Below are 27,486 nucleotides of genomic sequence, written 5' to 3' on the forward strand. Positions count from 1 at the left end.
TCACATCATTGCTACTATACACATTCAGTATTCTGGAGATGTCATCTCACTGTGGTGGTTACTGGGTGTCAAACTTGATTCTTCAAGGCTGAACCAGGTGCCTAAAACCTGCCTGGAAAGTAACTTGAAGAGACCTGAGGCTTATATATCTGGAATGCAAAAATCCAAAGAACCACTAGATGGGAGAAAAGAACTTTTGCCAGAAATTCTTTTGCCTATCTTTTGCTGTCTTCTGGATTTTTGCAGCTCAGATTCAGGATGCCATCAGATTGTGGGCAAACATCCTTCTACAACAGATTTATTGATTAGATGTGATGAAATTACTGACTCCTGGCAAGTAAATAGACAGATTTTCTCCGTGATGATCTGGTACAACTCTTCCAATGGTGTATCCATCGCCATTGTAATGAAGTCCAGTTACCTTGCTGCTAGTTTATTCTTTCCTTCTACCTACAACAAAGCCACCAAACTTCCAATATAAACAGCAAGCTGAAGGGTTGGGTTTTTTTTTTTGCAAAATGCTTAAAAGACATACAAATGAGAGGGTTGTGCATAAAAATGGTAGGCTCTGCTCTTCTTCAAATGCAGTATTTTTAAATGCACACAAAATGAATCCTGTTCTGTAGCTTGATGATTGCTCATCCTACTAACACCGCTTTTGCCTGCTGTCAATCCAACTAGAGAAGAAACAACAGATGCTGGTATTCCGCCAGTTGAAAGCACTCCAGGGGCCTAATTTCCCAGAATTCCCCACCACTCTGGCCATTGAGAAAACTGCAATTCGTAATCCTAATGCATTTCAGGGGCTCCAAGTTCGCAAAACGCCTCATCAGTCTCAGTGCAGCTTGATGCCCAGTAGGCGCATGTCAAGTTGCAGCTACGCCTCTCCCTCCACCTCAGGAGAGAGGCGGCAACGGCGACCGTGGTTGGGCTGGGCCGAAGCAGGGTAGGAGTTCCTTTAAGTGCCCCGGATGAGGCCAAGCGGGCTGGCCGGAAGAAGGAAAGCAGAAGGTAGGATCGAAGAAGGTGAGGAAGAGAAAACGTCTTCTTCGCGCTCGGGCTCTCAGACTACTTTTCCCAAATTCCCGGCTGGGAATTCTGGGAGTTGTAGTTCCGGCGCATTAGGAGAAAAGAGGATCTGGCGCTCGTCAGCAGAGGGCGCACAATTTGTTACATTCCTGGGTTGGAACTTGATGGGTCCGGTCACTGAGACCTATTCAAAGATGGCCGCTCTTTCTTTCCGCCCTACCTTTCTCTCCCCTCCCCCCAAACCAGGAGACGTTTCCGGTTGTAGTATTGCGTCATTGCTCCCCGGGAAAACGGCCGTATGGCTTCCGCAATATGTTGGGCTGGATACAACTCGCAAAATGCTCCAGCCGTCCCTGACCAGATGGATTATATAGGGATGGAAGCTCAGCATTCATGATGGGCCTTAAAATGGGTCTCGGCAACCTCTGTTAATGGGATTAGTCACAAAGAGGATGATTTCTCAAAATAGCATTTTAGGAAGGGTGGGGATTTTAGTCAGCAAAGCTGGAGGACCAGCCAGGGTCAGCAAGGCTACATAGAAGAGTGGTTCTAAGTGAAGGGGGAGGAGGGGAATTGGATTTAAGCATAAATTTTTGGAGTACATCATGGGCCCTTATGGGTCTCTGCATGGCCTGCTGTTGGTGTGAAATGAAGAAATGAAATGTTTTATTTGAAGCAGAGTGATAGAAATACAGAATCCTTGTATTCTGCATTTGAAATCATCTAATAAAACTTTTAAAGCAAGCTAATTTCATAGTCTTTGTTTCCATGTTATTGATGCTCAGCTACTTATTTAAGTCTGTGGTTCTTTAAAAACTTAAAATTCTTTTGACAAAGTATTGAGCTTCTGTAAAGTGTGCATATAAGAGATGCCAGTATGCTTCATTGATCAAGAGACCAGCCCTCACCTGTAGGCAGATCAGTCTGAATAAAAACTTGAGGAGTATAATATAATATACTAAAGTTCTTATCTATATGGAACATCAAGACTGATCCCAATAGACCATAGAAGCAGAATTAAGAAAATAATATTCTGAAAACTTCGTTAAACTGGTCCTAGCACTCACTTTTATAACCGCTGAGTTTTATAGTGTAATATGTACATGCAAATAAAAACTTAGCAAAAGCATTAGGCAATAAAAAAGTCTTAGTTAAAACACAAATAACTAACAATATAGATAACCCAGCTGGATATAAGAAAAACATAATTTGGTATTGGAACCGGAACTATTTGGATAGTTCCAGTATCAGAATATAAACCCTTTGAAATAGGCCAGATCAAAAAACAAACACTGCAGGCATGCCAGAAACCCTTATTGTAGGAAATATCACCTTGTCCAACAGTTTCATTGTCTCTTTTTAAAGTCAATAGGTGGGACTATTCTGAGTTTCTTCCATCTTTTCTACATTCCCAGGGCTGAACAATTGTTTCATCTTTCTCATCATTTCAAGGAGCATCATAGAGAAGAAGGCCTTTTATAGTCGTTCCCTCTCTAACCTCTGCAAAGAGCCACTCAGAAAAGGTCCTTGGAAGACAAAAGTTAGGAACCTGGTGAATAATGTACTAAAGGTAGTCCTCAATTTGTGATCACAATTCAGCCTAAAATTTCTGATGCTAAGCAAAACAGTTGTCAAGTGAGTTTTGCCCCATTTTACAATCTTTCTTGCCTTAGTCAAGTGAATCACTGCAGTTAAGTTAGTAACAAAGTTGTTAAGTGAATATGACTCTCCCATTTTATCAAAAGGTTGCAAAAAGTGATCACATGACCCCAGAACACTACCTATCAAAAATTTGAGCCAGTTGCTGAATCTTGATCATGTGATCATGGGGAATGCTACAAAGGGATATAAATGTGAAAAACAATCATAAGTTGCTTTTTTCAGTGCTATTGTAACTTTGAATAGTCACTAAATAAATGGTTTTAAATCAATTACCTGTATTGCTTTGCCAACCTTGTTGCCTGTGAGATACGGTATAAGACTTATCAAGTTGGTGGAAACTACTATAATAGTTATTCCAACCAAAGAACAATGCCAGACTACATATCGTTGAAAGAGGGACAAATACCAAGGCTTGAAACACAGTCAGATACCATTCAATTTCATTTCAAGAGATGGAAGAGGTTCTCTTTGTTAATTATAATTGGATTCACAGTCAGTTATAGCACTGAAAAGATATAACTTCTGTCGTATTCAGTCAAAATACCCAACTTTTCATACTCCACTTCTAGAACTTGAGCTCATAGTACTGTATACTGAGTAATGATTATGCTGGCTGGAGAATTATGGAACTGAAATCCACACATCTGGAGGGTTAACAAGTGGGAAGAGAGCAGTAAGGAGTGTATCTGATTGTTCCAATTTGCAGCTTAGGGGCTAAAGGGAGAGGCAGTTTGGTCTAATGGTTAAGGAACCAGGCTTAAAACGTGGAGACCATGAGTTCTGCTGTGCCTTAGTCCTGAAAGTCAGCTGGGTGGTGTTGCTGTCTAACCGAAAAAGCTTCTTGGATAAGAAGCAAAATGTTTTCAGAGAGAAAAAACTAAGAAAGTTTGCATTTTGAAAAAAGCACTTTGGGATGTTATAGGGTTGTTGTGTGGAAAATAGAAGGAAGAAGATGTGATGGATATGTTCACTGCCTTGAGTTATTTGTAAAAATAATAAAGGGATACAAATAAATAAAACATTGAGATATAATTGGAAAGGTTTCCTTTTTTTTTTGCAGAGTTCATAACCAAATACTGCATGTAAAGCTCTTTGAACACCTGAAAGCACTGCATGGACATTAAGCATTATTTTTAAACACTGTAAGAAGAGTCCTGTTCAAGCTCCCAGGGGATTGATACACATTTTTTTTTTTTAGCAATAGTTAGCTGTAAAACTACAGATTAGCAACTGGCCATTCCACATCTAATTTCATGCTATGTGATTCCAGTTGCCAACTTCAGAGATAAAAAACAAGTAAACCTGCAGTTTTAGGAGCAAATGATTTGGGAAAATAGGGTTGAAGTTTTGGCTCATCACAAATGCCTTTTCAAACTTTCCTCCAGAAGAACTAATTTACTGGTTAGTCTTAATTTGATCAGTTAGAAGTAAATTCTGTCTTGTGGCTTTGAATAGAAGGCAGGATATAAAATAAATGGTTAAATAAAAATCAAGGTATTCCATTGAGTGCAAGATGCTTCTAGACATATCAAATAAATTGTAATATTATTTTGAGTGTCTGGGTAGAAAATCAAAATATAAATGGAATTAGTTTAATAATAGAGACTATTATGTTACTCCATAAATTATGTGATACCATAACATGTGTAATCATCAGGATGTAATATGAAATAAAAGTTTGTTAAATTTTAAACTGTTTCATCCATTCATAAATTCAATATAAATTCAATTCATATTGAGTTTAATCATGGTTTACTGAATAAACACCACTGGATAAATCTACACATAAATATGCTAAACCATAAATAATGGTTAAAAACTACGATAGATATAGTATGCTAAATTATAACCATACAACCATATACTGCTTCATATTATATGTAAAACAAGACTTTTGTTGATAAAATAACATCTATTGATGGGAAGACAATTACCTTTCTTCAATAGGCCTCCTGATATAGCCATATATATTGTCTGTGGAAAAATGTATTAACATCTGATTTTGTTTTAAGCTTATTAAAAGTGCATATTTGATGAAATAATACATTGCTTATTACAGATGTTTCCCTGAGAAAAAAGGAAAATAGATTGGAGCTATGTCTATTTTCTGCAAAATCTTACTGAAACCAGAGGTTGAGGAATATCTCAGGGCTACATTTAAAAATGATGAGGTAAGTACTACTCTGGTTGATTAAAATACAACGCACCAAGCAAAATTAGGTTGCAGTTATCAGAATGCTGTCCTGTGGAACTTAATTTATAATACTGGTTCGTATTGTACTGACACTGTTGTTTTCTATTACGATTCTGTACAGCTCTCTATATGATTAGAAAAAAAAAATACAGTGTTGTGTTTTTATAATTACTGCATTCTTCAGGGCTATAAACAGCTACTGATATATTGGATTACCAGACTATTGCATTGGCAACCTGTCATGATGGAGTCAGGATTGATATTGTCCAAATGATGGTATTATAAATCAGTAAATATGGACGGTGTCTCTGAGAATAGTAATGTTGCTTCTAGAATTAATATGTGTCACACTACCCATTTTAAATAATAGAGATTTTATTTTAATTTATTATTTAATCCAACTTGATCTTGCTACAAAGTGAAATATAAATATTCAGAATAAGTATATAGAATTACTATTGTACATATGGTAAATGAGGCAGGGAGGAATACCCAGGCCTAGTCAAAGGAAGAAAATGTCTGAAAGAAGACGACAATATTTAATGCTGAGAGGTAAAATTTTATTTATCAGAATAAATGATAAATAAATATTTATCAGAAATATAATGAGGTACCTTTTTATTCAAGCTACTTATGTTTTTAGATAAAATATATTGATGCTAAAGATGTTTATTAAACAATAATATTACAGGTAGTCCTTGACTTACAGCAATTCATTTAATGACTGTTCAAAGTTACAACATCACTAAAAAAAAGTGACATGACCATTTTCCACACTTATAACCACTGAAGCATGATCAAAATTCAGGTGGTTGGTAACTGACTCATATTTATGACTATTGCAGTTCTTTGGAGTCATGTGATTTTGCAACCTTCTGACAAGCAAACTAAATGGTGAAACCAGTTTCACTTAACAACCATGTTACTAATTTAACAATTGCAATGATTCACTTAACAACAATGGCAAGAAAAGTCATAAAATGGGACAAAACTCACTTAAATGTTTCACTTAGCAACATATATTTTGGACTAAATTGTGATCATCAGTCAAGGACTACCCATACTTTATGATTTAACTTAGCAAGCATATGGGCAATTTCATGATATCTTTACATGTATACAGCTGAATTTATTTAATTAAGTATATTTAAAAGAAAAATATTTCCAATTCTTTTGCCTACACATTCCCACAAAGCCAGCTCTGTAGTAGTTAGCATTAAGTAACAATAGAATTATTAGTTAAAATTAATATACCTATCAACAATTAAACATAAAAACCATTGTGTCACAATTGTGAAACATCAAATGAACTTCTAGAAGAAAATTGTACTTTATAAATCCTTTTATCTCAAGAAATTTATTTTAACTTGTTCCAATTTTTTTAGTTTCTAAATAAATTACTTATTTAAATTTATAAATTAAAGATATAATTTAAAGATTTATAAGTTAAAATAGCTTATAAATCTAAAGTACTATGACTATACCATAAAATGCCATTATTGATTGATTAAATTTCTTTTCTTTCTTTACTTTTATTTTAAGATTACAACTTGTATTGGTCCACTGAAAGCAGAAGATAAATATGAGTCCTTGTTAAATAACCTAGCGCACCCACCAGCTTTTACCAGTGTTCGGGTAAACACACATTTGGGTTCTGTAGAATATATAAGACATCTGCTTTCCAAAGAGATCCAAAAGGTCAGTCTTTTATTTCCTTTACCTCCTTGTTCATCTACTTATTAGTTAGTCCTTTATTTCCTTTTTTATCTACTTAATAGTTAGTTGAGGATATAGGTACTCCTTGACTTACGACCACAATTGAGGCTGGAATTTTTGCCATAAGTCATTGTAGTTGCAAGTCATGTCAGAACCAATTTTATGAAATTTTTATGGTTGTTGTTAAGCAAATCATTGTGATTGTTAAGCAAATCACATAGTCATTAAGTGAATCCAGTTTCCCCAATGAGTGCTTTTTGCTATAAATGGTCAAAAGTTGCAAACTGCAATCACATGACTGCACCTGATCTTAAAGGCAAGTCAGTTGCCAAGTGCCCAAATTGTGCTCATATTATATCATTGGGGCAGTGGAACAATTATAAGTCATTTTTTCCTTTAATTTTGAACTATAGTTAAACAACGTAAATTGAGCACTACTGGTAACCAAGGGTACTGCATATAAAATAAAGCCAAATTATTACAATTTTAATTTTAGAAATAATTTAAAAAATTGCAATTGCTAATGCTTTTATTTAGAAGTTTTGTTGAAGTATTGGATAAGTTTGCGTTTCAAAAAATCAGTTACTGGCATAGCCTGTAAGAAATTAAATAAATTGCATATAAATTAGAGTGAAAGAATGCAACATCAAGAGAAGGAGTAAAGTGATGTTTTGGACTACCTGCAGTTCTAAAACACTGCTGTGGCATGCTGAGGCAGGTAAGAAATGGAGTTAGATTGCACCATTGACTTTTTTTAAAAAAGAAAGCTGCTTTTTATGGCCGGTAAAGCAAAATTGGCTTTCCTCAGCCTATTATGCTTGGTAAACCTAAATCAGGGGCTACTCAGCAGACCAAAGAGGCATTGGATAATTATTTTTCTCCAGCTCCAGAATACCTTATTTTAAGACCTAAATCTACTAGTAGCACAATGTCTCCTTCTGATTCAAGGATAGGATCTAAAATATCACCTCAGAACTTTTTTCTTCTTTTTAAAAGAATTATCCTTATCTTTGTTTCAAGAACATTTGCTCTATATTATTTGATCTGCAAAGCAGATGGTTATGTAATGTCAGTATATCTGCCTTGGCAAATCCTGGTTATTTCTGTAGAGATAAATAAATAATGGACATGTCAGCATTTAAAGGGAGTCAGTGCAAAGCAAGGATATGTTTAGAATCATCTTATGCTAAAGCTTTCCTTAGTAGGCTAGCATACAGTGAACAGTGAAAATAATCAGCATTGTGGTTTTTTTAAAAAAGAAATGGAACTATATTATTGCTTGCATTCCTTTCCATTATCAAGCATCCCCAAAAGGGACTCTATTGTTCATTTTGCTATTAGATATATGTGGATCATTAAGTGTATCCTAAACGAAGGTACTCAGCAGCATGCTACTTCTGTGCTTGCTAATAATGTATGAGAAAAGCATTCCTTCAACTGTTACTGTATGCATTGTACTGTACTGTACTGTCAACTGTAAATGAACTAGAATGTATTACATAACCCATCTTTCAGATATCCTTTTGCACTTTGTGAATTTCTATATAGAGAGAGGGACTTTGTCCAAATAGGTGTTTTCACAAGTGCAGAAAATTTAAGTGCTATGTAACATTGGGCAAATGTCTATAGTATAATTCCATTTGGAAACCTACTTATTTTTGGTAGGATCTGAAGCAGATTAATGAATGTATCTTTGAATTCTGAAAGGAAGCATGTCATTGCAAGTTGTACGATCCACTGGGAGATCAAAATCTGCATGATGCTGACTCTCCTGCAGACACTGGTATTATTATACAGTACAGTCTCTACTTATTTGACCATAAATATCTCTGTTTACTGAAAATATTAGAGATAATATTATAACTATTATGTACTCCCCTTCAACTTACAGCAATATGAAAATCTTAGTGTTCCAGTTCTACAACATCCAGAACTTCCTGACATGTTACTAATTCCTGTTCTTGGACCCAGGTTTGTGTGTGTGTGTTTGGGTTTAATTTCATTCTAGGGAACTTCAAGCATTCCTAGACAATCCTGATTTTGATTATACAGCTGATACATGAAAAATATATGTCCATTATCCCTGCTTATCAAGATGGAATTAATAATAATCATTATTAATGAATATTAACAATAATTTGATACGAAGGAGATAAATCACAGCAAATCTTGAGCTTAGTGTTTGCCTTCCATGGATGATCCCTCACATTTCTTTGATAAAATCTGACAAACGGTTTCAAGCAGGCCAGATTCATACCATGATTTTATAAAGCTTTTGCATTCTCGGACAAAAGATGAACCAAAGATAATTTGAAATATTTTTATCCTATTCAAAACAGTTATTTATTTATCAGTAACTTGGGTTTTTTATTTCTCTTCTGGAGGATGAAAGGAAAGCATAACTGAAATCTCTTTCTCTAGAATGTCAATGTTTTAATATTTAATATTTATTATGCTGTGATGCATGATGGGGAGAAATTGCAATTACTAGCAATTTGCAGAGTTTTGGATTGGATTATGAAGAAGTGCTTCAGAACACAAAAGAGCGCTAATGCAGCACCTGCCTGAAAGTCATTAAAGCACTAAAGTACCTCAATCTTTTTTTAGGATTGCTTGACTGTCATATAGAGATACTGCAAACAGATGCACCTGCTGTAATAAGTCTCAGATAGGTGCTGTGTTTGTTCTACCATGTGTCTGAAACAGCAGTCCCCAACCTTTCCCACGGACTGGCAGCGGTGGCAGCAGTAGGGGGCAAGGGATGGCTTTGCATGCTCAACCTGAATCCCATGCATGTGCAAATGAAGCTTCACACGCTCGACTGCTGCTTCCATGGCCCAGTTCTCAATAGGCCACGGGCTGGTACTGATCCACAGCCCGGAAATTGGGGACTCCTGTTTTGAAGCATCTTCACTCAATCAAAACAGGAGCTCTATGTAGTTATATTTCAGGCATCTAGAAACAGATCATATGTGTGATTAGCTATCAATAAATAATGTGGCCTTTCTAAATGTTACTTCTTTTTAAATAACTCCTTAGTTCTATGAAACACATATTTACATTCTTTAATGTGACTTTTACATACAATTATTATAAGCTGCAACTTTAAAATTGAAAGGCTTCAAATGAAATTAAAAAGCTAGAAAGCAAATGCACTTTCGATAAATAGGAAAAAAAAACTAGCTGGGAGTGGGAAGTGGTCAAGTTAGCTTTTTAAAAAAGTAATATTAATAAACTAATTCTATTTAAATATCATTGTTCCGTTACAGAAGGGATCTGCAAAGATTGCCAAATGAAGTAATTGTTGATGCACAATGTGGAAGTGCAGTGCTTCGTGGAGCACATGTTTATGCTCCTGGGATTATATCTGCTTCAAAATGTAAGAGTGATTGTGTATGTTTAATGAATATTTTTTTATTTTGGTCATTGTTTAGAATTGCAAACAAAATAAGTTAAATATAAAGTAAAAACAAAATAAGATAAATTATTACAACGGTGGATGGGTTCATTAAAGTCTGCCTAATTTTACAGGCAGCATAACAAAATGTAGCTACATTCAAGGAGACTGATTGATACTGTTATGGTAACTACTGTACATAAAAGCAAGGTTAGAATTTGCCAGCTGTTTTAAATGGGAAAGAACTTGTAAGATGGCAGGAATGAGCTGTAGTTTCAACACCTCTAGCCCACAGGAGCACAATCTCAAATCATAGAAGATTTTGTCTGTGTTTATAATACATATATATGTATAGAGAAAATAGAAAATTGTTTTAAGTGTTAACATGTGCTTTCCCTTTGTTAATATACCTTTCATCTTATTTTTTTTTAGATTTGTATTCTGTTGTGGCCATTTTGATAAATTTTAATTTATTAATGTTAAAATTGAATTTTCAACTATCTCCCTACCAATATCCATTTCATCACTCTTTCCATGTATGTTTTCTCATACCTTTTTAATTGATTATGCACCATCAAGTGGTTCACATAGATACATTTTCTCTAGGAAAATGTGACTCCCAATCTGTCCCTTCAAGTCTTTCAGTAATCTAGAAGCTTTGGTGGCGCCGTGGTTAGAAGGCAGCATTGCTAATTCACTGCTCACTGCCAGGAGTTCAATCCTGAGTAGGTCAAGGTTGACTTAGCCTTCTATCCTCCTGAGGTCGGTAAAATGAGGATCCAGATTGTTGGGGGCAATGTGCTGATGCTGTGAACTGCTTAGAGAGGGCTATAAAGCATTATGAAGTTGTATATAAGTCTTATTGCTGTTGCTATCTACCCATGTCTGGTCACCTCTTCTCTTTCCTTCCAAGTTTCCCAGCATGGACCACTCCAGAGACCTAAGTTTTCATGATATGGCTGAAGTAGAGTAATTTGAATGTGGTCATTGGTATCTTGAGTTGGAATTCTGGATTGATTTATTTTAGGATTTATTTTAGGATCCAGTTTTAGGATTTATTTTAGGATCCAGTTTTCTGGACTATCCATGGTATTCTCGGGAGTCTTTTCCAACACTGCAATTCAACAGTGTCAATATACTTTATATCCTGCTTCTTCAAAACCCATATGCCTATTTACATCCTGCTTATTTGTTTATGATCTTATTTTCATACCCTGATTTAGATGACTGGTTCAGCCAAAATATTCTACCGTCCCTCCCTTCCCCTTTCATAATCGGCAAGCCTATGATGTTAGAACATTCATATTTCTTGAGGATTAAACAGTAGGATGTATTTCTTTAAAAGTTATGTAAGTTAAAACTTATTGCCAAGTCTGCATCTGGAATAGACATCAGTGATGTTTTTCCAGAGCTTATCTTGACTCAAGTACATTCTTTTGGACACATGGAGTTCGAGTATGTGGACTCACAAAATCTCCAGTGAATGTCTGGATCTTTGTTCTTGAGCCAAGGAAAACAAAAATCCAAAGATGTCTCTCCCTCTCTTTTCCCCAGTCATGAAAGCTGGCAGTGTGGTTTCTGTGTACTCTGATATTGAAGGGAAATGCAAAAGAGGAGCCAAAGAGTTTTCCGGGAATAAAGTTTTCATTGGAAATGGGATTTCAGAACTGAGCCGCAATGAAATATTTACTTCTAATGGCCCGTTGAAGTAAGTCAGAAGTGTACAATCATGGTTGAAAATCTGTCCCAAATTGCTTATTTTAGTAGAAAGCTACTGCTATTTGTAAGTCATCTCACTATCCAACTAATTTTATTTTTTAACACACTGAAAGGATATATACTTTAGCCCAAATTCCTGCTGGGTTTATTTCTCTAATGTTAGGCTTTTCAACAAAAAATTGAATCTGAATCTGCTTGTTCTGAACAAAGATCATTTAGAAGTTAAAACCCAAGATGCCAATTTCAGTAGTATACATTTATTGTTTGATAAATACCTTTGTAACTTTTTATGCTTTATGGAGTTGTCATCAGTCCTCTTGGTTTCCACTTTTGGTCTTCAAATATGAAAGGTACCATTGCAAGAGGATATTGTTGGGTTTTTCTTCTCTTTGGTGAGCTTTCCAAAATGTTTGGATTGGTAATAGAGGGTCAGGATACTGAATTAAATAGCCTTTTGTTTTAAACATCAGTGCAAAAGTATGGATTTGGATTTAAATTGAAAAGTTCCTTACTTAGTTAAATAAATTATTCTCAGATATCATCAGAAACCAAGAAATCTCATAGGAACTAATCTTTGAGGATCAGTTTTCAGATACTTCTGATCTGGGCTCTATGCTTCAGTAATACGGAGAAGGGCGGCATATAAATTAAAGCAAAAACAAACAAACAAACAAACAAACAAACAAATAAATACAGTAGTTCATAGTTAATCATGGGGGGTACTTTTTTATAACAGTCTGTTGCAGCCTTGATAGTACTGTAGGTTCACTAAGGACATGGCTAGATTAAGCAATAATTAAAATTGTTTTACTTTTTATATTATTAAAATTAATAATTAAAAATAGTGGAGATGGAGATTTTCTCTACTAGCAAACAAAAAAATTGAGCATGATTAAGGCCTGAATAAAAAAGAATCAGATAATAGCCGCTGTAGTAGGAGAGTCATATAAGTTTATGGTAGCAAAAAATTGAAAGACAGTTCATAAAAGCTTGCGCTTTTTAATAAAACGTGTTGAAAAAGATGCTACTAGATTCCTTCCAGTGGTACCCTATTGCCTTTGGTTAAATGGTTAAATATGAATATACATTTATAAAGATTATCAAAAATTATATATACAGTAGTTATACACAAATTATATGTATTTAATTTATTCAGAAATTTTTTTTTTATCAAGATGTAGCTCTGGAACAATTTTATTGATTTAAAAAGCTCTGGGACATTCTTTACTTGAATCATGCTATATTTTTCAACCAAATTAATAAATGTATTAGGAATAATATATGCCTCACTGTTGTTACAGTCAGATTGCAACAGTTCAGTATGTCCCTATTTATAGTGTTCTAACTATTCTGCCCAGTATGAAGCATTTATTCATGTTCATTGCAGTTATTTATCAATTAACAGTACATTTTGATTTTTACTCCTTCTCTTTTTTTTTGCTGCCTTTTTTAAAAATCTTAAGAATATTGAAATGTTCAGTCAATATTATCTTAAAACAACTCTGAAGACTTTCTTTGCAATTAGTGATTAATATTCTCTTATTTGTTTTCTTGCAGATGTTTCATTACCCAAACTAGGTAACATCATTGATGCTACCCGTAGTGGCTGCTAGTGACTAGCACTGATGATGTTACCTATTTTGGGTAATGAAACATCTGCAAGAAAGCAAGCAAGGTCAGAGAGCACCAAGGACCCCTCATGTCAACCCTGAGCTACAGATATTCTCTTTTATTAATTTTCTCTCAGCTGATATCTTTAGTCTTGGAAAGTGGGACAATTCTGGGTGGTTAGAAATTGTAGTATTGATTTAACTTAATCTAACACAATTGTTTTCATGTTATATTGTTGACTTGGAAAGGACTTCCATTTCTGTTGCATTCCACAACAGGGATGAAAGAAGACGTAGAAACAGTCTACAGAAAATAAGAATTAGGAATTTATTTAAAGGACAACAAATAGATATTGATATGGAATTGGTATGGACTCTAAGTTATGATAGTTTCATCATCATCTTCATTATCATTATCATTTGCATCCCACTTTTCTCCTAGAACTCAAAGTAACTTTCCCAATATTTTTCCTTATTCTTAATGCTATATGGAGCCTGTAGGTTTTATTAGGCTCAGGGACTGAGTGTAATCAGTTTTACACATTGGATTATTTAACATATAAGAAATAATTGTATGCTTTTAATGGTACAGAAGCAACATTTTTAGAAATCTCACAAGAATTTCCCTAGGGTTCTTGAATAATATGTTGGTGAGAGCATTCAATAAAATTATACAAATCAACCAACTAAACTACAAGACACATTCCTATGGAAGAACATTATTTTGATATTATTTACAATGACAGCAATCTGTTTTCAATTAAGTCACACCTAACAAACCCATTTGAGAGAAGAAATTTTATACTAAATTGAAAATATATGGATTCAAAGGGTTTATCCTCTAATTAATGTTCCTGAAAGTAAAAACAGAATGTGTTAAATTAATAGCATGTATTATCTGATATCCCCCAATAAGTAATGTACATTTAAATAATGTCAAATTAGAAATGAGGAGCAGACAATGTATTCATGTTCCTGTGGTATGTCTTTCAGAGGACTGGGAATAAAAATGACTGAACCAATTTACCATAGTCCCTCATTTGACAATATGTTATCCAGTTACATATTTTTACAGGTATGTTATATTCAAAATAAATACTATTTTCTGAGCATTAAGGTTTCAATACAGGTAGTCCTAGACTCACAACAGTTCATTTAGTGACCATTCAAACAGCACTGAAAAAAGTGACTTATGACCATATTTCATACTTATGACCATTGCAGCATCCTTAGGGTCACATGATTTTAATTCGGATGCTTGATAGCTGATTCACATCTGTGACGATTGCAGTGTCCTGTGGTCATATGATCCCCTTTTGCAACTTTATGACTGTTCTGTCCCCCTTCCTCACACAGGCAAACATAATACCAAGCACGCCTGCCAATTTTTTATTAGGTAAACAGATTAGAATTCTTGGCAGACCAAGGTTTTGGCAGCAAACTGCCGAATACCTGCCAAGACAGGTTTCACTTCCATAAAGCACAGAAGAGGACTTATCTTCAGTCCATTCCAGGGGCAACAAATTATCCACGAGACAAGAGTTTAGTCAATGTTCAGTCCAAAATATATCCAAGCCGAATTTCAGAGATCACGATGTGACTTTCAGGGTTTAACTTTGTCCGTCAGAAAGCCTGAAGAGCAATCCCACCCACTTTTATTCCTGGTGGGGCATGGCTCCGTGACTCAGCTCAATCTCTGGCCCTCCCACGCCTCTTCCATTGCTGCGCACACTTCTCCCTCCGACGCTGCCTGGGATCAAGCCAGGATTCATCCTCCTCGCTCCCTATCAATTGGTGCTCCGATATGCCTTTCTCCTGGCACATCCCAGGCTGTTTCTCCTGGCCTTCGGATGGAACCTGAGGCATTGACAGAAAGGAGGGTCCTGGAGAGGGAGGCCTTGTCAGTTCCTCCCCATCACCTTCTGAGTCCTCTTCCTCTGTTAGGACAGGCTCGGGAGTCGGTGTCACAACACTGACAAAGTCAATGGAGAATCCAGATTCACTTAACAACCATGTTACTAATTTAACAACTGCCGTGATTCACTTAAGAAATGTGGCAAAAAAAGTCCTGAAATGGGGCAAAATTCACTTAACAAATTTCTCACTTGGCAACATAAATTTTGCGCTTAATTGTGGTCATAAGTTGAGGATTACTTGTACATTCCTGGGATAAAGTATACTGGCTGGATTTGCATATACTACATAGCCATTGCTTAGATACTATAGTGATATGGCTGAATTCATACCTCATGGTAAGCCAGAAACAACAGGCCATGTAAACTAATAAAAACCTTAACTTGAAATCCAAATGTATATGATCAGATTGTAGCATTTTTATATTTGATACATTTGTTTGGGAGTGAGCTGGATTTCCATTTTCTGTAGTACTTCTTGTGAAATGCTTTGGTGTTTAGGATTTCCTTTTTTATTCCAGTTCAAGAGTTCAGGGAAGTATATCAGCTCATCATGATGCTTTTTCCAAGGTTTGCTTGCAGAAAACATCAGGATTAGGAAGACTACTTCTCCAATCCTTGCTGTAAAGATCAAACGTTATGGAGAAAAGTAGAATTTAATATTTAATACATTGTTGTGTCATTTGTACATTTAAAGTAACAGCGAGACATTTCCCAATTTATTGTGTTCCCACCTAAAGAATTGTATTTCACAAGTTGCCAGGTGTTAATTTAAAAAAAAATATTAACCTTGCAATATAATCCATTTCAAGTTTACCAGGAACTTCATTTTCAGTATCAGTATAATCTACTAAAGTATTGTTGGTATAATGTTTGAGTCTTTCGATACTTGGCATCCATCAGGATTTTGTTTCACATGTTACTTGTTTTAAATGTTTTAAATTCAAAATGAACCAGAAGGACTCATCCTGCAAAAGATCAAGCATCATTCTTTTATTATTTCTAACAGTGCCTATGGGTCTCATCTAACTTCTATAGGCAGGCTTAGAAAATGAAAAAGGGGATGAGTGTATCTGAAGACTTGGTTTGGAAGTATGGTGAGGGAAGGAAAGAGGGAGGAACAGAGCATAGAGAATGGGAGAGGCTAGAACAAAACAACCTTTTTGGCACAGAGTGCTGAAACAGGAGCGCATGCACGCATGCCAGAAACCAGAAGAGCAGCCACCCGGTGCGCATGCACATGCCAGGATGATGATCTTCTGGTTTCTGGCGTGCATGCATGTGTAAAGACAAGCTGTCCAGTGCACATGTGCGCCCCCCAAAACGGAAGAGTAGCCACCCAGTGTGCATGTGTGCACCTGGAAGTTGATCTTTCGGTTTCCAGCATGCATATGCGCACCGGCCACATGGTCTTCCGATTTCTAGCACGCATATATGCATGAAGACCAGCTGGCCGGTGCACATGCGTGCATCAGAAACTGGAAGATCATCTTCCTGGTATGCACATGCACACCAGATGGCTGCTCTTCCAGTCTCCTGCGCTCCTGTGCACATGAAGACCAGTTGGCCGGTGCGCCGGGACCCGGAAGAGCAACAGACGATGGCTCGCGTGCCCAGAGAGATGGCTCTTCATGCCTCTTTCGGCACACGTGCCATAGTTTTGCCATCATGAGGCTAGAGAATACCATGAGGAACAGCCTTACCAGACTGAGGGTAGCCATATTCCCCATACCAACCATTTTGTTCAGGTACCTCTCTCATGTGCATAAATTCTCAGTTATTTACTTGTATTTTATCTACCAGTTAAGGGCAAGAATATTTACCTGCCATAAGGAGAGTGCTTGGATTTGGAACTTTCAGCCATATATTTGTTTATTAAACTTTTATATCACTTAGCAACTCAGAGCAGTTTACAAGACACAATGTGACAGAGAAACATAGTTACAGCTGCATCATAAGTTAAAAGCAATAAAAAAAAGGATAAGAGCCAACCATAGAAGTCAGACCAAGTATTATCTACCTATCAAAAACTCTGAGGAAGAAAAAATATTGACTTTAAAGGAATAGTTTCTTATATCAAAAGAGGCTTGGTTTTTATTATTTACAGTTTTTCCAGACAACCATATAATTAATTTGGGACGATTGTTTTTAGAATTAAAACAAGCATTCAGGAGCAGACAGTTTAGATTCTTAGAAGAAAGATCAGGCATAGATTCAGAAAAAATATTCCAGTATTTTTCTGATCTCTGGGTTATTAAAATATTTTTTTTACCACTTCCTTTGCTAGAATTTGCCTTCATCAATTGTGAGTTATGTTTTAAATCCTCAGTCAGGACAGAGAGTCTTGGATATGTGTGCTGCTCCCGGGGGCAAAACTACCCACCTTGCAACACTAATGCATGATGAGGTGAGTCACCATAGCTACCTACCTACTTCCTTCCTTCCTTCCTTCCCTCCCTTCTTCCTTCCTTTCTCTCTCTCTTTTTCTCTCTCTTTCCCTCTCCCTTCCTCTTTCTTTCTTTCTTTCTTTCTTTCTTTCTTTCTTTCTTTCTTTCTTTCTTTCTTTCTTTCTTTCTTTCTTTCTTTCTTTTTCTTTTCTTCCTTTTCTTTCTTTCTTTCTCTCATTCTCTCTCCTTCCTTCTTCCAAGAAGCTTGTTTGTATTTTATTAGCATAGCTTATTTCACACATTGGCTGAAATGCACAGATAATTCAAAATAGCATTCATACTTGAAATTTATGTATGTTTTCTAATCAGACAAGGTATACAGATTTGCTAAAGGGACATTGATCTTGCTTAGTTACCACAAATCTACTAATTCAAGCAATAAATGCTAACATGAAAATAGGTGCTTTTCTAAACTATGCCCAGAAACATGTGACAGGTATACATTTAATTAAAATTAAATGTGTTTAAATTCAATTTCTGTCCTGATTTATCTTTTTTTTTTCTTTCATTTTTGGAATGTGGCCCTATCCTACCTAACCACATGATGCCTATAAGCCATAAATAGCCATCAGTTTTTTTAAAAACTCTGGACTCTTACCTTGGAGAAAGAGTAGGCAGATTTTGACATAATACAAATTTAGGAAAAAATTATTGCAACTAAAAATGTCAGGAAACTAAGAACTTTCAAGTGAGCAGTCCAATGAACTATGAGTTTATAGACTGATGGATGAGTCTTGGGGTGTAATCTGAGTTGAATTGAACTGGTGACTCTTGAAGAAGGCTACTTAGTTTTCAATCTGCTTATTGGGCTTCCTAGGTCGTTAGCAGGAAAATTATTTGTGCTGTGGTGGTAGAGAAAGGGGGTGATGCTATTGCCCTTGAAAGAAGTGGTAGTGCACCCCCTCCTCGAGACTATATCTGGATCCAGCCATTTGGTTAACTTGACTTGTCTCCAATCTTCCCATGTTAGTTGCAAATGCCCCTGGAAAAAAGTAGATTATCATGTTCCATATTATTCAGGTTTCAGTATGTAGTGTGGAATCAGCCTCAGTTGGACTTGTATATATAATCTGTGGCAGACCTGGATAGAGGTGGTGCATTGTTTCTTGTGCTCCTTGATTTAATGGCAAGTCTTTATGCATTCAATCTTGGTATCCATCTGGATTGGATTCAAACATTAGCAGTTTGGAGCATTGTTTTACATGGTTCTTTTCCTACCTCCAGAGCCATTCTGGTTGGTGTTGGCTGAAGGAGAATAGATTATACCCCTGCGTCCTCCTTTGTGGGATAACACAGGATTTGACACTTTCTCCCCTCCTGTTCAACATCTACAAGAAACCATTAGTTTACTGGCCAGTTGCGGTTCAGTATCATCACTCAGCTAATAATACCAGTTATATTTGTTGACCCCAGGCAAGCCAATTGAGCTGCCAAGGTTCTGTCTCAATGCTTGAAGTCTGTTTGGCCTGGATAGGGAGGGACGCAGGGGTGAAATGCTCCCGGTTTGGACCGGATTGCCTGATCCAGTAGCGATGGAGGCAGGTAGTTCGGAGAACTGGTAGCAAAAATCCCTGCCCTCCCCCAAATGCCCAGCTGAGCCACGTGATCATCAGAGTTTTTTTCCTTTTAAATGGCTCTGATGATCCAAGATGAGTTGCTTGATCGTCAGAGGTTTTTTAAAAACCCTCTGCCGATCAGGCAACTCAGCTTGGATTATCAGAGCCACTTAAAAGGAAAAAAGTATTTTTCTTTTAAATGCCTCTGACGATCTAAACTCTGACAATCCCAGCTGAGTTGCCTGATCGGCAGAGGGTTTTTAAAAAACCCTCTGCTGATCAGACAACTCAGCTGGGATCATCAGAGCCTTTTGAAAGCATTTTTTTACAACCTCTTCACCGAAGAGGTTGTAGAAAAAATGGTTTTAAAAGTAAAAAAATAAATTGGCCACGCCCACCCAGTCACATTACCCCCCCCACACACACCAAGCCACGCCCACAGAACGGGTAGTAACTAATTTTAGATTTCACCACTGGAGGGACATCAATGAAATTGATTCAAAATTATCAGAACTGAATGGTTGTGAATATTAGGTCAGCTAGATCTGGGAATTTTTCATTTTTACCCTTGGATGGAATTAGACTTTCCTATTCAAGGGTGATGTGCAATCTAGGGATCCTCCTGAATTCACAGTTCTTACTTGATGGCAGCCTTGGCTAAGAGGGCCTTTGAACATCTCCATGAACTGTGAGTTTGACGGAGTGGATTCCATCACTGATCTTGTTGCTGTTTTGCACTTCAGTCTGGTCGTGTGCCAGCTATGTGTCTTGGATGTTTTGGTTTTTTTGGTCTATGACCGCAATAAAGTATGCTATGCTATCTCCATGTAGTACTCAGTTTCATCATTTCTTGGATCACACGGGTCTTCAGATGGTCATTCAAGCCCATGTCACTTCACAACTTGATTACTGCAATGCATTTTACATGGGGCTGTTCTTGAAGATCACTTGGAAGTTTCAAAATGCAGCATCAGTATGTGCAGTGAGGAACATTGGTATACCCATATGATAATTTTACTTATGTGAGCTGTGCTGTTTGGCACTGTGCTTCCAGTTAATTCGTAGTTCTAATTATAACCTGGATGTACAGTAATGTACATGTAATGCTGTTGTGTTTACTGAACTGTTTAGTTTTCCAGCATGGAGAAATTGCCAGTACTCAGAACACAATCTTGAAACACAGAAATAATGTTCTAACTTAAGTGTCTATGTGCGGTGTTGCTCTTTTTATCCATTTGCATTCCTAAATGTGCAGTTTTTAGTGTAACCACTTAATGGGCCTCTGCACAGAGACTTTTAATAGAGATTATTAACATGGAAAAATTACAGCTTGACCTATGTTACAGTATTTGAATGAAATATATTGCTTTGTCTTGATGAAGTTTGTGATGAGTAAACTGTAACATGATATTAAGTAAAGCATTGTTGCTTAAGAAATGAAGAATGATGTGATGACTCAAATATATGGAGAAAGTCACCACACTTTCAGATGCCGGCATCAAATGTTCTTTTGGGCAGCCTTTTCACAGATGTGTACTGAATTGGGGATAAAACAGATTATATATTGTGTAAATCTGGTGCTTTATGCATTGCACTTTAATTAGTTGAAATTATGTATATCAACCTCTAAACTTTAGCAGTTTTAACAGTTATTTATGTCATTCAAAACTTGATTTTTAATTTTTAGGGGGAAGTGATAGCGCTGGACAAGATAGCAGACAGAGTGAAAAAGATCGAACAAAATGCTGCATTACTAAATTTGAACTGTATTAAAGCTTTTTGTTATGATGGTACTAAGGCACTTACTGATAGCAAAATAGAGAATGGACAAGGTAATGTGACTTTTAACTATTATTCATGGAATAATTACAGGTTATGATATAAAGGATAATTTGAATTTGACTTGGATGGCACAATAAGATGCAGTGACTAAAATTGTACTTGTAGTCTTTGCTTAACAAATATAAGTGGGACTAGAATTTCTGTTGCTAAGTGATGAGGTCATTAAAGTATCACATGACCTCCCTACTTAGCAACAGTAGTTCCGGTACCAATAGCATTTAGGGTTATATACCACCCTATAGAGCTTTACAGGACTCTCTCTGGGTGGTTTACAATGTAAAGCTTTATTTGTATATTTCCCTCAACAATCTGGTCCTCATTTTACCAATCTAAGAAGAATGGAAGGTTGAATAAACCTTGAGGCCCATCAGGATTGAACGACAGGCTGTGGGCAGAGTTAGCCACAATACTACATTTTAACCACTACACTACTAGGGCTCCTAATAGTCTGGTAGTGTCACATGTAGTTATAAGATTGAGGACTGTGTGCCATCAGGCAAAGGCATCACACTTCTCTGCTGATAGCCTTCATGTGGCCTGATGAGCAGTGGTGGGCTGCTGCCAGCTCGGAGCAATTCTAGCGAACCGGTAGTTCTGACCATCAGCTAGCCCCACCCATGTCCTATATTTCCTTCTTTCTGGCTCAGCTGATTCGCGCGACAGCTGATTTCTACACCTCCGCTGTTCTGACTGGGGCTGTCTTAGAAGATAAGCAGCTGAGCTTCAAATTGTTGTATTTTGAATGCTGCGCACAAGCGTGTTAGATACCTGTGCACGCAAAGTGCACACTCACAAAACCAGTTGTTAAACTTGTTATAGCCCACTACTGCTTATGAGACCTTGGCTGGGCACACCTCAGCAGTTGGAGGAAGAAGACAAACGTCAGCTGGAAGGGCAGAAAGCTGCAGAAGTAGGCAGAGGTGGAGTAGTAGGTAGCCAAAAGGGCAGAGATGGGAAGGCAGCTATAGATACGTAGGGTAATTAAAATGTATGCTGCAGTAATAAATGCTGATGGGCTGCCAAGCAATCAAATTTTGATCATATGACTGCGGAAGTGTTGCCAGCTAACTTCGAAGTCCGGTCCTATCTACCATTTGCTTAGCAATGTTGTAACTTACCAAATGATCATTAATGAGGACTACCTGTATCAAAATTTCTGAAGCTTACTAGTTTCATAGGAGCAACTCAGACTACATAAGATGGGAAAAAGTGAGAAAGAAGAATCTACTTTTATTAAAGTTCTATTGTATTTTTAATCATTGTGTAGTGCATTTTGGTGGCTAAGGTAGGAAAATTACTTATCCAACAGATCCTTAGAATGCCTTTTTAATGAACTTAATCTTTCCACATCAGTTGCTTCATAAACATATTTTGTTTTTCTACAAAGATGTAACTTCAAAATGTTAGTACTTAGATTCATTTTTCATCAATACAAGTGAAGTGTTGGTCTATTACACAGGATTTCAATACACATATTAAATCTTGACTTCACATTATGATACAGATTTAAGGAGACTGGATCAACTTTTATACCAATTAAACAGGAAACATTTTCTCGTTACATAGAAATAGAGTGAAAGGCAAAAGCAACCATAATTAAAATTTTGTAAGCCATCTGGAGTCATATATGCAGCTAGAGTTTATAAATTTGTTTAATAAATAATAGTGATAAATAAAAATTCCATCCAAATACAATGGCTATTTATAACAGTTAATTAAAAAGACTTTGAACCAATGCCAGTAGGGTTCAACTAGTTCCACTAGATTCTACTATATTAACTACATTGAATTGATATGATTCATAGAATTTTAATTAACAGTTCTCAGAAATTTTCATTAATAACAATTATGCAAAACATGCAAACTATAGTCTTTGAAATATTGATTTATTATTTTTTTTGCAGAAGGACCCCCATTCTTACCCGAGTCATTTGACAGGATACTTCTTGATGCTCCATGCAGTGGAATGGGACAAAGGCCAAATTTGGCTTATTCATGGTCTTTAAAAGAAATAACTTCCTATCAGCCTTTACAGCGCAAGCTTTTTAGAGTGGTATGTCTAAAAGTAAAAACTATTAAATAAAATATAAAGAAGATGGTTGGGAGTTGTCAGTTGATTACTGGATTATTTTAAAAGAAATAAATTTTATTAAAATTAATTCAAGCAACTGTCAAACGGTGTTGATATAAGATTATGTTTGGTAAACGTTTTCTCATATCTTTACAGCAGAAATAGTTTAGTTTCAGGAAACAATTTTGTTAAAAGAAATTTACTTTTCTGTACCTTGGTTATATAACAATTCCTGAAAAAAGGGGATAGGGGAAAAATCAAGATAATTGCTGTAATAGTGCAATTGCAACTTCAACTGTTTATTTTGTTCAGCTGTCTTCTGCTGTCTATTGGAAGACATTGAGCCAAAATGAAAGTAAAGTCTTTCATACAATTCTTTAGAGAACTTGTCTTCAGGTTCTTCTTTTTCTCCCAAAGGAGAAAGAATTTGGGAATTATTGGATCATCTTCTGGGAAAATCTCCTGGTAAATAATATTTACCATTCCATGACACGGTATTGCTAGAAAAGGTTGGATAGAGGCAGGTTGTGGAGATATATGCCAAATAGTAAGAGTTCTTCACTTTCAGCAACATTTCTATGGTGGTTCCATTATGATTAGTAGCCATGAATCTTCGAACATCAATATTAGAATTAATGTGCCATTGACCTGTAGAGAAGCTTTTAAATTACAGGTAATCCTTGATTTACAACCACAATTGACCCCAAAATTTCCATTGCTAAATTAAATGAGTTACATCCAATTGTGTGACTTTTTCTGCCATTCTTGATAAGAGACACACTGCAGTTGTTAAATAAATCATGCAGTTGTTAAGCTTTCCTCACTGAATTTGTTTGTCAGAAGCCAGATGGAAAGGATGCAAAGTGATCACACGATCCCTATCATGATGCAGCTGTCACAAATGCAAACCAATGGCCAAGTGGCCCAATTTTGATCATGTGATTATGTGGATGCTGCAGTGATTGTGTGAGAATTGCTCATGTCACTTTTTTCAGCACCATTGTAACTTCAAACAGTTCTTAAGTAAATGGTTGCAAGTTGAGGAATATCTGTAATTTATATCTTTAAAAAATAGCGTTATTTATGAAATACTGGCAGAAATTCTACAAAGTGAAAATCTGATTGTTATCCTAGGCAGTGCAACTGCTAAAGCCAGGGGGCATCCTAGTATATAGTACATGCACAATTACTCTTTCTGAGAACGAAGAACAAGTGGCTTGGGCACTAGAAACTTTTCCTTGCCTCCAACTTAAATCACAGGTAAGAACAAACTTCTTTGTAAAATTTCATCTATGTAACTTTGTTTCACACTTTTATATTACATTGTCAGTTGAAAACATCTTGTGGAAGAATTCACCTGATTACAACCATTTTAGTCGCTTTAAAGATTGAGCTGAGATCAAGAAATATCTATTATGTTACCAAGAATCTATCATTTCTTTTTTTGTTTTGTTTTTTGTAATTAACAATTTTATCCAGCTACCTAGGAAAACATATTTTGTAATTTTTAAACTCTCTTCCACATTTTGCTTACATTCGTAGAGAGCCAGTTTGCTGTGGTTAAAGCATCAGGCTAGAAACCAGGAATTCTACCCCCATCTTGTACACAAAGCCAGCGGGGTGACATTTGGCTAATCACTCTATCTCAATCCTAGGAAGAAGGCAATGGCAAACCACTTCCAAAAAACTTTGCCAAAAAAACCTGAAAGACTTGTTCAGGCAGTCTCTAAGAAATTGGAGAGTTTAAGGGGAAAAAATAGAAAAGAGCATTTGAGAAGGCATTAATTAATTTGTATATCTTGCTAAACCATGGTTTATCACTGCACACAACTAGAATGAGCCTTTTCAGCCAACTTCCTGTTCTGAACAGCTAAGAAACATTCCTCAATTATTATGTGATTTCTTTAAAAAAAACTAGTGTAGCATTTTGTAAACATTAGAGATTGGGTGGGTTTTAAAACAAACTCTGCATGGTTAAGAAGCCAACTTGGACAGAAGTTGGATGGGTTTGACTGAATGTTTTATTTCTTTTTGAAATTCATTTTCTGTAAATCGTACAATGCTAAAATGAAATACTTTGGGAGGGAAAGTAAACAGTTCAATCTACTTTAGAAATGGAAAGCAGAAGATCTGATTTTTGCTGGGGCTGGCTATACCTTAGAGAAAAAACCCCACAGTATTGCAATAGGCTTTTAGTATCAGGAAGAGTTTTGTACAAAGCATGCTCAATCAATACTATATATTCCTGCTATAAATTACTGTTGTTGAGGTATTGAATCCAGTAAGGCAAGGAAGTGGATTTTATACTTAATTTGCTGAGCCTTAAAGAATTGCCTTTGCATTTTTAGTACCCAAATTAAAATCAGATAATCATTTCTATTAAGCATATATATTTTAAGTATTAAAATTGATTTGCTAGATTAAATGAGATTAGTTCTATTCCCTCCCTTAGGCATGAAAACTGACTGAGTGACTTTGGGGGAACCCCTCTCGGTTATCCCAACTCATGTCTAAGGATAGTTGTGGGAAAAATAGGAAGTAGGAGCATTAGGTTTGTTGGTGATGTATAGAACAGTAAACGCAGAAGTTTAAAAAAGCCTAATCCTGTATTTTCTACCTGCTTACTGGGGCGTGGATCTGACAGTTCTTATGTTGCATACCAATTTGCCTCCTGCAAAAGAACTGAATAACAGAAGGGCAACTGAATTCTATGAGACATATTCCCATATAAGGGTCTCTGAGAGTGAGGACTAATACACTTAACATAGGAACTTAATGTTACTTAACATAGGAAATGGCTTCCACCTACAACAAAGGAACTCAATTATTTTAGATGACAACTTAATATAATCATGTCCCTTTTCATCTATATTTAGTTTTTGCTAATAAATATAGCATTTTATGCTTTATTTTATTACTATGCTATTTTACTAGCATACTAATAAAATGATATATATAGAAATATACTGTACCTATTGAAGAGAGTTTGGTTGGCATTAAATTAGGGTTTCTTATAGCTGAGGAATGGTTTTCATCCTTTTTATATCATTTTGAATCGTTGTTCTTTACAGAGGATTTATAGCAAGACTGTTTTCTGCTATAAAAATATTCCAATAATGTTCTTGCAAAGGTAGAGCTAGTATGCTGACCTTTATAAATATCAGCTTCTATTTTAAATTAAATAATGACCAGTCAAATAACCAATTGTTTCTTTTATTTTCCTCCCTAAAAGGAGCCCCATGTTGGAGGAGAAGGCATGATGGGAGCTGGACTGTCACCTGAGCAGCTGAAACTGCTACAGAGATTTGATCCATCTGAAATTATTTTGCAGGGAATTGACTGTTATTCTTTGCAAAATGTCAACTATGAAGATTTGATACGTCTAGCAAACAAAGACTGTATAGGATTTTTTATTGCAAAATTTATAAAAGTGCAGTGAAAATTGCTTTAGACATCAATGTAAATAAATCTATGCTTTCTTTTTAGCCTTTGGAGTGTTCCAAACTGTGCTTTGTGCTCCAGCTATGTTGCCAAGCCAACAGCTGATGACATAGTTGCCATAGCAGCAGTAAAATCAGCCAGCTGTTTCTCCTGGGAGAAATCCTCAGGTTGGAGAAACAAGTCTAAGGAAATGGGCCATTGCAATTTGGAAAGCTTCAAATTTCATTTGGTTTTACATTAACAACAGATCACTAATTATGGAAACTTGTTTGCTCAGTTTGCCCATATGGTTTTGTTTACTATCACATATAGTAGTAATCTTACTTTCAAACTATACTATCCTGAGTTCAAAATAAAGTTTGAATGGATTTTAATACACTTTATAACTGGGCTGTCAAATTTGCGGCCTATGGGCTGGATGCATCACACAGTGGCCACATCCACACCCAGTTTAGCAAAGGGGGAAAAAGTCCCGATACGTCATGAGACACCACCATGATGACAAGAGTTTGACACTCCTGCTTTATAACATCTTACAGATTGCTTTTGAAAAACAATTTTATAATATTAAAGATTTTCATTTAATCAGAATTGGTATTAAGTAAGCATCTGACTTCTTTTTAATAATTAATTATGCTTCTCTACAAAATTAAGTGTTTTGCTTAGGCCTATCAGCACAACAATGCATGTTCACTTATGATCTCAGGAATGCTGACTGTTCCAATATCAGATGTGTTATGTTTGATTCTGGAGCAGAACCAAAAAAGAAATACTGAGCTGAAGAAGCCAGGGAAATCCTCTGACCAGTCTTCTGAATACTCATGTCCTGCTTAAATTTTAGTTTCCCTTTAAAACCACTTATTGGTGATTTTCGCCATGTTGGAGATAA

General features: G+C 36.1%; 1 protein-coding gene across 10 annotated transcripts; it reads left to right on the forward strand.

Moving 5' to 3' along the window:
* Nucleotides 1-764: 764 nt before the first annotated feature.
* Nucleotides 765-27,188, forward strand: NSUN6 (NOP2/Sun RNA methyltransferase 6). 10 transcript variants are annotated; one of them, XM_060684833.2, is made up of 13 exons: nt 765-1,026; nt 2,445-2,664; nt 4,751-4,862; nt 6,428-6,583; nt 8,493-8,572; nt 9,871-9,980; nt 11,553-11,706; nt 14,321-14,402; nt 17,528-17,647; nt 20,931-21,075; nt 22,990-23,138; nt 24,291-24,416; nt 26,389-27,188. In XM_060684833.2, the coding sequence occupies exons 3-13, from the start codon at nt 4,788-4,790 to the stop codon at nt 26,593-26,595; spliced, it is 1,404 nt and encodes a 467-aa protein (XP_060540816.1). In that variant the 5' UTR covers nt 765-1,026; nt 2,445-2,664; nt 4,751-4,787; the 3' UTR covers nt 26,596-27,188. The 10 variants fall into 10 exon arrangements, with proteins under 10 accessions (XP_060540816.1, XP_087748964.1, XP_087748960.1 ...); XM_087892838.1 differs by having other exon boundaries at nt 17,570-17,647; XM_087892834.1 differs by having other exon boundaries at nt 882-1,026; nt 2,445-2,599.
* The last annotated feature ends 298 nt before the right edge of the window (nt 27,189-27,486 follow it).

The sequence above is a fragment of the Pantherophis guttatus genome, chromosome 4 (assembly GCF_059756535.1).
Source record: "Pantherophis guttatus breed Tessera chromosome 4, ASM5975653v1, whole genome shotgun sequence".
Lineage (NCBI taxonomy): Eukaryota > Metazoa > Chordata > Lepidosauria > Squamata > Colubridae > Pantherophis > Pantherophis guttatus.